This window comes from Heliangelus exortis, chromosome 1, assembly GCF_036169615.1.
Source record: "Heliangelus exortis chromosome 1, bHelExo1.hap1, whole genome shotgun sequence".
Taxonomy (NCBI): domain Eukaryota; kingdom Metazoa; phylum Chordata; class Aves; order Apodiformes; family Trochilidae; genus Heliangelus; species Heliangelus exortis.
In genome coordinates, this window is record NC_092422.1 from 184,814,259 (window position 1) to 184,828,984 (window position 14,726).

General features: G+C 40.7%; 1 protein-coding gene across 4 annotated transcripts in view; it reads left to right on the top strand.

The window, feature by feature from the left end:
* The window catches only part of RELN (reelin), a 272,014-nt gene that overhangs the window by 142,921 nt on the left and 114,367 nt on the right, over nt 1-14,726 (top strand). For all 4 annotated transcript variants that reach the window (XM_071733981.1, XM_071733980.1, XM_071733983.1 and 1 more), the window contains 2 exons: nt 2,599-2,695; nt 5,433-5,673. In XM_071733981.1, coding sequence (XP_071590082.1) covers nt 2,599-2,695; nt 5,433-5,673 — 338 coding nt within the window. The remainder of the gene's footprint in view (nt 1-2,598; nt 2,696-5,432; nt 5,674-14,726) is intronic.

Below are 14,726 nucleotides of genomic sequence, written 5' to 3' on the forward strand. Positions count from 1 at the left end.
TTTAAAAATGATGGTTCAAATTACAAAGAATAAGGTCTGAACCTTGCTGATGGTTCTTTCAAATGGGTGAGTTTCATTTTTTTTTTTAGGGGTTCAATTTTTACAGACTTAAATAAATAATCTTGCTATCTTATCACACACATTTGTCTTCACAGACAGTAACTTCTACTTGCACTGACATTTTTAATCTTAATACAGCCTGTTTTGTTTATGAAAATAATAAAATTCATCGCTTCTCTTTTCATTCTATCTCCATTGCTCCCTTTCCAATAACAAAAGTGAAATACCACATCTACCTTGCTAAGCCCTTTTTCAGTGGCCCTTTCTTTTAAGTGATAACTTTGATCTTCATTTCATAGTTTGAGAGTGTCCAGATTTAACAGACACCACTTTTTGTATTGATTGTACTGACTAGGAACACTCATTTCCTATCATCTTTACAGTGTGGACAGCAAATATCTCCTCCCCTTTTTTAGCAGGATATTTGGACTTGTTGGCTTTGTTTAAGAGCACTGTGCCAAAAGTTGATTGCAACAATAACCAAAAGGGCACATGTTAAAAAGTCTATATTGCTGGTCATTTTTACTGTTTATGTTCATTTCATTTCTGTCTTAACAGAAAATTCAGTATGCTGCTGTTTTGCCTCACAGCCTCTGGCCAGCCAAAGTGCTTAAGCGGGATGAAATTAATTGATTTTTGAACTGAATTCCCCTGAAATAAAAAAAAAAAAATTAAAAAAGCAAACAAACAAAATACAAACAAAAAACCTAGTGTGATTAAGGATTGGAATTCCTAAATGCCAGAGAAGTAGAAACCGACAGCAGATGTCACTCAGCAAAGGAGGCAATCTCAGCAGATGGGAAATATGAAATGTGAAGGCTTTTCCTGACATCATTTGGTTTTAATATGATAGAAATAAAATGCCTTGTCAGTAAAATATAACCAGACAGTTGCTTTGTAGTCATTTTGGGTACATGGTTGGTAATTCAAAGTCCTGCTGCCTTTGCAGTATTAATTATTCTGTGCCTCATTACAGCAAGAATACGGCAAGAATGTCAGAGCAGCTGAATGTACCCCATGCAGCTGGAGCAGCTCAGAAGTATCTGCTCCTCCATGTACAATTTAACGTTTGCAAAAGATAGGAGAAAGCAACTTTGTGGTCATTTCCAGGATGCTAGTGGAAATGACAAAATATAGAGTTGGGAATTCATCCCATGTTTTGGTGTGGTTTTCCCCCTGCAGTGGTATGTGTTGTATATCTTATGGCAGAGAGGCAATTCTGGAGAGCTGAGAGCTGCAAACATGAACTGCCTGCTGGGAGCTGGGGCTGGGAGCACTGCACTTCATGACATATGTTCCCATTAAAATGTGTAAACTGTCCTCTTGTCCAAGTGGTTAACACCTTTTTAATCAGGTCATATATTTCATTGCAAAAATAAGTACCTCAAGTTGGAAAATTATACTGTGCTATGCTCAGCAGATGTCACGTCTACGTATATTTCCACACATATATACACAATTTTTAGTGTGACCAAATGTATACAATGCACACATAAACATAACATACTACTTGTGATCAGAGGTGCTGTTCAGTTGAGAGGTACTTCTCAGTGTGGAAGGCAGAGGATGTGTGCTGCTTCAAATCTATTTCAACATGAAGCAGAAATTTTGATCTTTGGAGAACAGGTCAGGATTTGTCTGTTTCACTGCGTGTTGAATTTTTTGAGATGGGTGAATTACGTGGTGTCTGTGGAGGAACAGTATTTTTGGTGTATTTAATTGCCACTCTGGTTCTTTATCATGTTTTCTTGGTTGAATTTTGCACTTCAGTTTTTGTTATTTTGACTGTTCCCTTTATTAATTGTTAAGCTCATCTTTTGTGACAACACCCAGAAGGCACCCTTTTATAAATCAAAAATAAATATATTACCCTACCTTGCAGAGGTGCCATAAGGCATAATTAGTTCATTTTGCAAACTGTTCTGTGATTCCCAGATCAGCGTCGAATGTTTATTATTAATTATAGGCTGTAGTTTGTATATTGGATGATTTCTTAATTTAATTCTCTTCAGGCACCCTTAAAATGACTAGTTTTCTAATGTCTTTATTCTTCTAAACTCCTAGAGCACATTTGCTCTTGGCTCAAGTAATTCTGTATACATATTCCTATGACTTACTGCATTATTAATTATGGAACTATATTTTTCTACATAGTAATGCAAAAAACAGTCTTTTACTATTTTCCCTCTGAATTCTGCTATGTCTAATAAGAAGGTTTTGTTTAAACAGTCTATGTTGTCTTTTTTTCCTGCAGTGGGGGGTGCTTAGTAATTTACTTGGCTTCCCCTGGGAAATTTGCAGAGATTACATGGCACTGCTGTGATTTATCATTTCTACTTTATTTCTGACTCATAAAGCATGCATTATTTTGTGTTTACCTTCAGCAACAGATCACAGGAAATTTCATCATAAATCAAAGCGCTTTAAAATCAGGAGAAGTGGGGATGTGACAAAGGCACAGTCAGCAACTGTGGTTATTGGAGGATCATTTATTGCTTCATTGTGGCATAACCTTTCTCATTTTATTGCTTTTCCCAGGATCGGGTTCATGTCGCTTTAGTTACTCTGATCCCAGCATCACCGTGTCCTACAGTAAGAACAGTTCTGCAGATTGGACTCAGCTGGAGAAAATTAGGTTCGTTACAGCTTTTTAATCATTTTCATGCTTTCCGGATGAGCAGGTGGTGTTTAAATTTGGCTCTTTAAAAACTTGTTTTAATTGTTAACTTTTCAGTTCTTGATTGTACAACACGATAAGAGATGAGAGGTGAAATTATCATCCCTGAAGCTACTTTCAGAATTGCCACTGGGTTTTGTAGATCACAAATTTCATCCACTGGTTATTTGGGAGCCAAGGTAGAGAATGAGTGAAGAGTTAAAATGTCAGCCCCACAACCAGCATGTTTGGGTATCTGAAAACCCAAAACTCTGATGACTTTTGCATTTTAGTGATCACTCATAATGTTATTAAGAGCCATAATTCATAGTGTTAGAAGTTTTGCTAGCATAAAATATTCAATAAAAATAGTTTATAGCTTGGTATGAATACCTGGCTCCTAACACTCTTATAATAACAAGATTATGGTGAATTATGCCGTGGTTTTAAACAAACTGGTTTACGTGAAAGTGCAAAGGATTGTGAATGGTGGTTTAAAAATCTTTTATTGCCATAGACAGACCTTTGAAGGGAAAGTTGCTGTTAGAGATGGATTATTCTAAGAAAGCAGTTTATTTTCTTAAATAATATTAGGAAAGGTATTTTGTGCATTGGCACAAAGGTGTATTACAAATATATACATAGTGATACAGGTTCAACAGAGGAAGAAAAAATGCAGTTCATATGTGATATCCTCAAAGCATCTCAGTCCACCTTTCAGCATTACCACAGTGCCTGTGACACAAATCTTATTTCCTTGAGGTTTTTTTCAGTCCATTGAGATAATTTGCAGATCAAAAGGCTACTTAATTTCTGAGGAGTAAACTGACCTCTAGCTGCAAGACTGGATTTCAGTATCTCATCCTGCCACTCCTTGTGGGGGTGGGATTAGGATTTCATTGACAGAGGCACAAATTATGAACAATTTTAGTAAAACAAATGGTGCTAATTCTTATCTCAGAAAAATATGAAGGAAGAGTAACTTCACCAAAGCCTCTGGAGTTGCTTCAGAGTAACCACCCAATAACTTTTTATTTTTCTCACATTGATGCAAAATTATGCACCTAGTCCATAACATCAGCGCAGTGGCCCTCATAACTCCGTAAGCCAGGAAACGCAAGAGTTGTGATGCTGCAAACACAAACCCTTGAAAACAATTTCTTTTGAGGATAATACATATACATATAGATGTATGTTGCTTTATCTTTGACTGCTGGAGCCAGCAGTAGAAAATAGGTCAGTGGTACAAAGTGGAGACAATGGATGGTGAAAGGATGCTCATTTCTCCCGTGGTCCATATGAATTACAGGATTTATTTGAATGTGCTTCAGGTGCTTTCACTGCACTACATACAGCTTCAGGGAATGGTGGGAGAACTGGGGAGAGGTGAGACAGGATAGAAGGGAAGGTGGTATTTTGGTATGTCCTGGCCTGGTGTCTTGGTGGGATTTCAGCTCTGGACTCCAGGGAGGGAGGAGAAGGATCTCTCAAGGAGGGTGGGTACCATGTGTGCCCTTAGGTAGGAGTGAGGGCAGCACCTCTGAGGAGCCCTGCAGTGTCAGACATAACATTTAGCAAGCTCAGGGCAATGTGTGGGGGCAGGTTCTGGGTGTAAATATGGGCCAAATACACTTGCTTTTCAGCACTTCTCTGTTCTCTGATGTTTTGCTTTACAAAGAGAAGTTCCTCTCTTTTCTACTATATAAGCAAGCTGTTGTTGGTCTCTGTTTTTTTCCCTAAAGTCTCTGGATTGCCTCTGACAAACTATATCCCCACGAAGACATCATTACCAGTGCAGAGTAATTGCTGAGTAGATGACATCTTGCAAACCTCAGCTTTGTACCTTCTTTCAGCTTGAGGTTTGAATGTAGCTAATCCCCATGCTGGAGGTCTAAAAACCCCAAACGAGTATTTCTTAGCATCCCTCTTTTGCTCAGTCCTTTCATTGCCAATAGCAATGCAAAGACAGTCACCCAGAGCTCAGGGTGAACCTCAGTCCTTTCACAGCTCTGAGGACATCTTTGAGAAGCAGAGTTCAAGGCCCTGATCTAATACTAATACAAGGCCCTAATACTCTAGGTCGGCCTCTCCCCACATTTTACATTTTCAGCAGCAAGAGGGAGGACAAGTGAGTTTTTCTTCTGTATTGTTTTTGAAGCAGAACATGAAAAGAGAGGCAAGCTGGCCCTTTCCAAGAATTAGCCTGACAGCAGGGGTGTGGTATCGGAAGGACACATTTTTGAGAGAAATTCCTACCTTTTCCCTCCAGTCATTCTGCAAGGGACTGATACTCCAGAATCCTGGAGTTCCTTTTGGTGAATTTTTTTTTTTGTAAAATGCTTTTTTTTAACATTTCCTTTTGGCCAAACCTGCAAAATGCCTGGCAATGCCCAGTCACCTATGAGCTGTGACAGTCATTGATTAGGAATATTGCCCTGCTCTTTCTTTCTGCTCTCCAAATGTCTGCATTGATCTGTTATTTATTGCCTTAGCCTGCACTTGCTTTCAAGCCAGGCTGTCTGTTCAAGCTGTGTGTGTGCTGCCTGGCACAGTGGGACTCTGCCTCAGGGCAGGTATTTCTGATCTTCATAGAAGATTTATCTGCATACAGGGGATGTCAGCACAACTGTGCCACACCTGGTAAATGTGTTAAATGAGGGAAAAATGTTCTGTCTGTGTCTTAAATTTGTTTTAATTCCATATAATTGTTTTTCAGCGCTCCTTCCAATGTCAGCACAATCATCCACATCTTGTACCTTCCTGAAGATGCAAAGGGGGAGAACGTCCATTTTCAGTGGAAACAGGATTATGTTCACCCTGGAGATGTGTATGAAGCCTGCTGGGCACTGGACAACATCCTTATCATAAATGCTGCTCACAGAAAAGTTGTGTTAGAAGATAATCTCGATCCTGTGGATACTGGCAACTGGCTTTTCTTTCCTGGGGCCACAGTTAAGGTTAGTCTGATTTTCCATAGCTTAATGTTATTATTCTTGTATGTAGAAAAAGGCAGTAACATCTAATCAAAACCTGAGCACACAAGGGTGCTTAGGCCATTCCATCTTCTTCTAGAATTAGGCTCTTTTTTATTTTGTTTTTATCTCTTCTCTGTCCCCTGGGGCTTTCTAGAACAATGCAATTTCTCTGCCATGACCAAAACCAAATGACAGTTTATACTGTCATGTCAAAGATCATGTAACAGAATATGGGAAACAGCTTCCTTTTAGCAAAACAGTGCAATTTTTGAAACAAATTCAACTTTCTCTGTTGGATATTTTGAAATCTACCTGTTTGTTTATCTCATTGTTCAGCTACTACTACTTGCTTCCTCACAAACTACCACAAAAAAATAATTTCCCACTTTTTCTGACTGCATATCACCTTTCCATTGCAGCATGCATTCAGGCAGTGGCTGCTCCTTAAATGTGTCTTTTTAAGTAACATTATATTTGGATATATGAGATCCAGCAAGATCATACAACCTCTGGAGAAGCTCTAAGGAGTCCTGCAAAATCTCTGTGCACAAAGTTCCTTCAAATGCATAATTGTCCAACATCAGGAAATCACTTGAATTCTTGCTTTCTATGTTTCCAAGCAGCCAGAAGTTTAACAGCAGAAGACTTTCTGTTTTCATCCTATTTTTCATTCACAAAATAAGGCAGTTTTGAGGTTGGGGTTCGTTTACAATGCTGGTAATGGTTTTGGCAATTGCACAGGAAACAGATGTCAAATACTGAAAGCAGTAAGAGACTGGTTATGGCCTCATCCTTTTCCCACAGAACCTGATATGAATGGCCTCATATTAATATTTTTAGAAAGAAATGTTCCCACTAGTCTACTCATTGTACTTGCATATTGACTTTTTTTTTTTACTTCAGTAAGACCATTTAATCTACAATGACCAAGCTTTTCTATGAAATTTTAGAATTAAAGACTATCCTGAATACTTAATGAAGTAATTTCTGTGATCAGTTCACATTTGTTGTACTGTTAGTCTTATCTCTGCATTTTAAAATCCAGCCCACACAAGTGAAGTTGTGAAAGCAAAGCAAGGATTAATGTGCTATAGGCACAGTTGTTTCTCAGCTGGCCAAGCCTAAAAACTACCTAGATTTTCTGAGACATGCACAAACAGCATCTCAACTTTTCCAAATAAACCTCTTTTTTTGTTGTTGTTTTGTTTTTTAGATTGGTTGAGTTTGGTTTTGATTGGTTGTTTAGCAAAACTCAGGCAGTTTATTTCAATACACAACTCTGGTTAAATGAAAACCAGGGACCTAAACTCAGAGGTCACTTAGTGCTTCTAGACAGAAATTCTCTACAAGCACAAACCTTGTATGAGAAATGAGTGAGGATCCACCAGCCTCCCACTCTTCTAAGGCCACCTTCTGCTTTAGGGAGAAGTGAAACACGCTTGTGTCTGGTCCCAGCTGACATTTGGTATGTGTAGGCACTTGTACCAGATTAAGGCAATGTGGAAGGCTGTGGTGTAGCCAGACTGGATTAATCATAGAAATATAGAATGGCTTGGGTTAGACTGGACCTTAAAGATCATCTAGATCCATCCATCCATCCCTCCTGTCATGGGCAGGGACACCTACCATGAGATCAGGTTGCTCAGAGTCCCATCCAACCTGGCCTTGAATACTGCCGGGGATGGGGCTTCCACTACGTCCCTGGGCAACTCATTCAAGTGTCTTACCACCCTCATAGTAAAGAATTTCATCCTAATATTTAATCTAAATCTCCCTTCTTCAAGTTTTAAACCATTTCTTCTTGTCCTGTCTCTAAATGCCTGTGCAAAAAGCCCTGCCCCAGCTTTCTTGTAGGCCCTCTTCAGGTACTGGAAAGCCACTATAAGGTCACCTCAGAGCCTCCTTTTCTCCAGGCTGAACAACCCCAACTTCCTCAGCCTGTCTTCATAGGGGAGGTTGTCACACTCCAGTGTAACATTAAAATTTATTTTGTTCTGGATCTGCGAGACAAAGTCCAATCATCGAAGGTTGGGTGCAAGCATAAGCTTTTATTTGACAATTGACACAATTATCTCCTCCCAGGCCTCACCCCTGTTCTGCTTTGGCCAGGCCTGGTCCATTAGCATCAGAGCAAATGGGCTCACCTGGAGGGGGGGCTTCCATCCAAAGGCTGTCATCTTATCTCTTTCCAGGTGCCACTCCCTGCTCCATTCCTGCCACCTCAGCCAGGTACATGAGGATACATCCTCCGCCCTGCCCAGGGTGATGTGCCTGGAGGGACATCCCAGCATTGAAGGCCAGTCCGCAGAAAAGGGGCTTTTTGAGCATCACCCCCTGCTCAGCTCTGGCCAGGCCAGGTACATTAGCATCTTCCTCCACTCTAGCCAGGGCTATTCACTTTAGAATTGTCCTTTTGAGGCAAATCCTAATCGGTGAGATCAGCAGAGTCTCACAGAGGTGCTTCAGCTCTCTGATGATTTTACTGGCCCTCCTCTGGACATACTCAGGAAGCTCTGTGTCCTTTTTATGCTAAGGACTCCAGAACTGGACACAGCACTCCAGGTGGGGTCTCACGAGAGCAGAATAGAGAGGGAGAATCACTTCCCTTGACTGGCTGTCTGTTCTTCTCTGATGCCCAGGACACGGTTGGATTTCTGGGCTGCAGGCACCCATTGATGGCTCATGTTGAGCTTCTGGTCCACCATCACCCCCAAGTCCTTCTCCTGAGGACTGCCCTCAATCCTTTCTCCTCCCAGCCCATATTTGTGCATGGGATTGCATCAACCCAGGTGCAGAACTTTGCACTTGTCCTTGTTGAACTTCATGCAGTTTGCATGAGTCCACTTCTCAATCCTGTCAAGGTCCCTCTGGATGGCATCCCTTCCATCCAGCGTGTTGACTTCACCACAAAGTTTGGTGTCATCAGCAAACTTGCTGAGAGTGCATTCAATTCCACTGTCCATGGCAGCCAACAAGGATGTTAAATAGCACTGGTCCAAGTACCAACCCTTGAGGACCACTCGTTACATGTCTGCATTTGGACACTGAGCCATTGATCACAACTCTGTGGGTGCAACCAGCCAGCCAGTTCCTTACCCACTGAGTGGTCCATCAGTTGAATCCATATCATTCCAGTTTGGAGACCAGGATGTCATGCAGGACAGTGTTGAATGTTTTGCACATTTTGACCCCATGGCACAAGGCCACCAAATCAGTCAGGCAGGACTTGCCCTTAGTGAGGCCTTGTTGGCTGTCACCATTCATCCCTTTGTTATCTGCATTCCTTATCACAGCCTTCAGGAGGAAGGCTATGGCTGACATAGAGTTTTTATTCTTCCTGGGACCCTGTAGTTATTTCAAACATTTTCAGTGTATCTAGATAGAACATTCCCATGCTCAAAGTTGATTTTTAAGGTTTCTGTCCCAGTTTTCCTCAAATTTTCAGGAGCACTCTTGCCAAATATAATTTGAACAGATTTTGAAATGTGAATTTCATGTTATGTCAAAAGTAAAATTTTAAATTGGGTCAAGATTTACATCAGATTCAGCATAGACCCTGTCATAGCATTATAACACCAAGAACAATTTTTTTTACAAAGTTTTTATGTGTTTCAGGTTTGGAACATTATGTAAAATTTACAAAAACTTTTAATATTTTCATATAAAAGAATATCATAGCTCTAGTCTTAGTTCATCACAAAGACATTATTTTGTATAAATAGAAAGGTGAGAATCCTTGTATGTTGTGTTAATGACATTACATCTCATTTTAAATACAACCTCACCAGCCATCCCTGTTCCAAGCAGCATTTCCCAGCAGTCAGTTACTTTGGACAGTGCAGTAGCTGAATGACAGCAACAATGGGTGGTACATGTCCACAGGATTCCTCATACTGTTGATGCTCTCAGAATGCAAGAGTTCCCAGAAACTGGGGGAAGCCTTTGTGAGATTTGTCCATCATGGCCAGAGGCATTGGCCTGCAGAATAATGTTGGAGAAACCCTGACAATAGTGCAGGGATACCTTGCATCAAAGCTAATTATAGTTATGTTTTGGTTTTTGGTTTGGGTTTTTTTTCCCTACAATGCCTTTTTCTTCTCAGACGTTTAAAATTTGCTAAATAGTCCTGATTTCTGTTCAGGAAGTCTATATACCAATTATACATTTTTACTAAGGGATCAACAAATGTCATTGCTATGTTGCGATACATTTTGTAACTCTCACCTACATGCTTTTTTAAGAAGTTTCCATACTCACAGTCTATCACTGTGCCAAACTCTATCTGAAACTCTATTTCCATGCCATACAAGCATATTTGTGTCATACAAGTTTCAACACATATTCTTCTGGTCTCTGCCATTTAAGATTTTAGATAAACAGGTCTTAAAAGATCTTTCTTGAAGTTTAACTTCTTCACTGACTTCCTTCACTGTTTTTCTGTGTGGGTTTGACAGTGACAGTGAACAGTCACATTTCTGGATGTTATTTGTGGTCTAACTCAGCTTTGATTAATATACACAAAAGTGTGAGTCAGTTCTTTCCATAAATTGTGCCATACAGATAAGTAATTTCATTAAAAAACCAAAACAAACCATACTAACAAAAAATCTTTCTAAATTCCTTCGATTTACTGGGGTTATATTCTGTATTTATTCTCTCTTGCTTTTCACCTTTCACCACCCAGACTGATTGATACACCATATTTCTCAGATGGAAGGATAGTACCAGCCTGAGATAGCTCATCAAGCTGGCAGTCAGAACTGAAAGAAGAAAAAAAGCCACAATCTTATTTTTGATAGAAAGGGACTAGAACAGTCTTCCTAATGTGTTTACTTTTTCCCTATTAACTTTTGGACTGCCCCATCATGCATTGCTCATATGGTGAAACCTTCTGCCTTGGAGGCTCTGTGGCACATCCAGCATACAAAATGCAGCAACCGAGGGTACAAGCATGAGCCCATGATCTTGCACACATTAGTAGTGGCAATACCCCTTTTTTTGGTTTTGGCCTGTGCATTCTCCCAAGCATTATCTTCAAGGGATGGACAATGATGGATGGGCCAGGGACTGTTTCCAGTACGTGGCAGGGATGACTCCACTCTTCTGGGAGGAGAGCATTTACCCAGCAAACTGCTGTGTCAATTGCTGTCAAGGCCAGAGAGTGTTCCCTGGCTTAATCCAGTTACCATTATGGTCCTAGCTCAATTCACACATCCTTTCAGCCACCCCAAACCTTCAAAGGGAATTCTTATTAAAAACAATTTTGTTGCCTTAATGAGTTACTCTCTTAATAAAGATAAGCATTAGGATATGATTTGTTGGTAGTTAAATATTAGATGCATGGTAGATAAATGTTGGTAGAATGTTGCTGTTGTGGTTCAGCAAGTTCATTCCCAGCAGTTGCTCAGGAGGTAGCTTTCAGAATTGCTTGTTATACTTAGTGCATGCTCTTGTTGGGTGATTATCAAGTTGCAAAGAAAGTACATTTTTTTCTGTAGAAAAATTAGTTTCATAGTATTTTAGGTCTGCTAAAAACCCCATAATTACATTACAAGTACAGCAGTTTTGCTGGTAAAGATGCTCAGATTAATACCTGCTTAGATTAGCAAATTAAAAAGGCAGCTGAAATAAATAAAAGTGCTAGCATGAAGACTCCTGGCTGTGTCTGGGGTAGGTTCTGTAATGGGTGCAGTCACTGCAAAGGACAGTGCAAGCATTAATGGTAACTGCACTGATGTGTTCACTCCAGTTCGGTGGATTCGGACAATGTGTTCTCAATAAGCATTAGTGGGAACTTATCTCCCCCCAGCTTGGGAAGCAGTTTCTCCTCCTCTCCCAGCCTGCTTGAGATTGGACCAGGAATTTCATTACGTTTCTTGCTGCACTCAGGAGTGGTTGCTACTCATTTGAAAGCACATGGCTGGTTGCAGACGCAGCTGGAACTGGCTACTGAGATGGGAAGCAAGCTGAGAGATAAGCCACTGAATTTATGTGGTTTGGTTCCAAAGAAGACAGCAAAATACTAGAAAGACATTGTTAGCAAGGCCAAGCAACCCTTAGGAGATTAATTGGATCCACTGGAACGTATTTATCTGTGTTGGACTGAGTGGAAGGGTGTTGAACAGGATAAATTCCTGACTGCATTTCTGTATTTCTAGTGACAGCGCTGAGCATGAGCTTGGCTTTGCCACCGAGCATGGTTAGGATGTTGCACTGGTGGTTGAGATTTCTGAAATGCACGGAGCAGAGCTATATTCTGGGAACTGTTATAGGTCCTCAAGACTATGTAGCTAACTGAGGGAGAGATGGAGTCTTCCTCAGTAATGCTTCTTGGATCTCTACTGCTATAGAAAAGAAAAATTATCCCATCTTCTAATGCACACTTCATATATTTTTTTTATTGGACCATAAATTTTTGTGGTTTGAGATACAATATTTGACAACTTTTTCAATTTTCTCTAATTTCCCTGGTCCAAGATTGGATGTGCAAGCACAGGAACTGAGGCTTAGAAGAGATACAACCCCAGCAGTCTTATGGTCCACATGCTTTGATTACATTTTAAAAAATACTGACACTAAACCACCTGTATCTGGAATTTTTCCACATCTGGGAAAAAGCAGTACAGATCATTAGAAACACTAGAGTGGTGATGTATTTGATCATTATGTGTTAACTCAGTGATGCTTCTCACCTTTGAGAAGAGTCAGTTACAGAATTGGTGTCTGCAGACACTCTTCCCTTGGTGGCTGAAGGTTGCAGTCCAGGTTGCTGTCACGGGTCAGCTCAGTTTCTTTGGTCTGCAGGAGCTGGGAACCACACCTGAGGCTGTGGGTGCTGCTGGGCTGCAAGCATGCAGCCTGGCATAGCAGGGGATGGGGTGAGGGGGGAAGGTCTATGCCAGCCTCACTGTGCAAGTTGGGTTTAGGACCAGGGAATGGTACCTGATAGATGTTATTCACTACCGTGGACGTGACCAATAAATCCTGGAAGTGTCCCAGTCTCAGTATCCTGATACAAGAAGCCTCTTAAGTAGCAAGTCAGCACCATTCAGCTCATCTTCATTTCCCAGAAGTGCATGCCAGCTTAACAGTAGAGAAAACTGCATAAGACAGTGGGAGAACTGAACACTGACACTCAGAAAAATATGCTGAAAATGTGTCCATAAAACTTCATGACCTTTCATAAAACCCTGAGCACATCAGGGCTGTGCACATCCTAGGTCTGTGAGTCCTTCCTGAACCAGTGTTGCTGTGTACCTCTCCACAGGGAAGACGTGCATGCAGGCCTAGGAATCTGGCAAAAAAAAGGGCTGATTAAGCTATTCCACACCCCCAGGTTCAGAGCAGATTTCCAAACCTCTGAGTACTCCATTAGTTAATAGGAATGACATTGGATAGTCTTCTTTCAAAACAAATGTTCTGATATTCCATATTAATCTTTGTTGAATTTGTTTGTGCTGTACTGAACAAGACTTTTCCAATTTATTTGTGTTTTAAATTATTTTTTTTAAAAAGGATTGAGGTACCCATTGTCTTAATTAGATCAAATATATTTTTTTTCGGGAGGAAAGGTGATGTTTTAGGTGTGACAGTGTGAAAATGGCAGATTGAAATTGCTATGACCTTATATTGAACAAAATTATACAAGTACAAATGCTTCCGACAAGAAGCTTTTTAGTAAGATACAGCAAGGCAGTGTTTGGTCTGTGGGCCAAGACCAGCCTTCTAGCCAGCTGCTTTGCCTCGCAGGAGCCCTTATCCACCACATTTTCCTGGGAAGAGATGAGCAGGCTTCCTGCTGGAACTGGTGCAAGAGCCATTCCTGCTTCTCTGTGGGTGTGAGGAGGAGAGTGAGAGGGGAGGAGAGGTGAAGAAAGTGGAGCAGGGTGCATAAAACCTGTCGAACAGCTCCCTTTAGTGAGAGTGTGGGCACTCTGAGCTGTGCCCATGAGGAGGCATCTGTATATGTATCCACAGGACTGTATCTAGCTCATGCACGGAGCTGGTCTTGTGTTGTTGGGTGTTGGTTTTTTTTTTTAATAATCACACTTCTGATTAAAATAGTAATATTTAGGTGCAGTGCCTAGGGGGTGGGTCATTGGAACTGATAGGTTGGTGCTGTGAGTTGTTTGAGTAGCTAAGAATGCCTCTCAGGCAGCAATGCTGAACCTGCACCTCTCTTCGTGCCAGTTCCCCGTGGCTCAGAAGTGTGGCAGGCAGTGGCAGGGAGCCAGCATTAGCTCTGAGCTGGCGTCAAAGCACCAGGGGTCTTTCCTGCCTCCTGGAAGGGAAGAATTTGGTCTTTACAGGTCACCATGAGATGCACATGAATTAAAACATGAATTGACCCATTAAATGCCAAAATGTAGAAACTACTTCGGTTGGCTCTTTCTCACTCTAATTTTACAGTGCTGTAAATAGACATAATTACTTTCAGAAGAAGAAATTAAGTTTGGGGATGCTCACTGCAGAGTTCTAGAAACATCAATAGTTCCTAGTAACATAGAGGAATGGTTCAGTCCATGCCAGTTAAGTGACTCATTTTGGAAATCAGTCATCAACAGAATGACTGACATTGTACAAACATCACGAAATGTCCTAGAAAATTAAGGATGATACCAATCATATAAATCACTCATAAACAAGCAAAGTGTTTTGAGTACTGGCCTTTGAATAACAGTTTATAATAGGAAACAATGAGTGAAAGCACACTTTATACTGTTACTACGTCACAGGACAAGTTTCATCCCATTGTTTTGGAAAGGGAAGTTGCACTATAACCCTCTATGCACCTGGTCTGCTTGAGCAGCCAAGGCTTCCGTTCTTTAACCTGGACTGAATGATTTAAAAATGTAGCATGTGGGAAAGATTAAAGCCTTGTTTATCTCATGGAAAACTATTCTAATCATATTTTGGCTTTTCCCTTTGGCTAAAGAAGGGACTTCAGGCCAGAAGTGTTAATGGTCAACTCCACACTATTAAGGTATAGAATCTTACCTAAATTCTGACATCAAACCTTTCCTGGTTAAGACTTT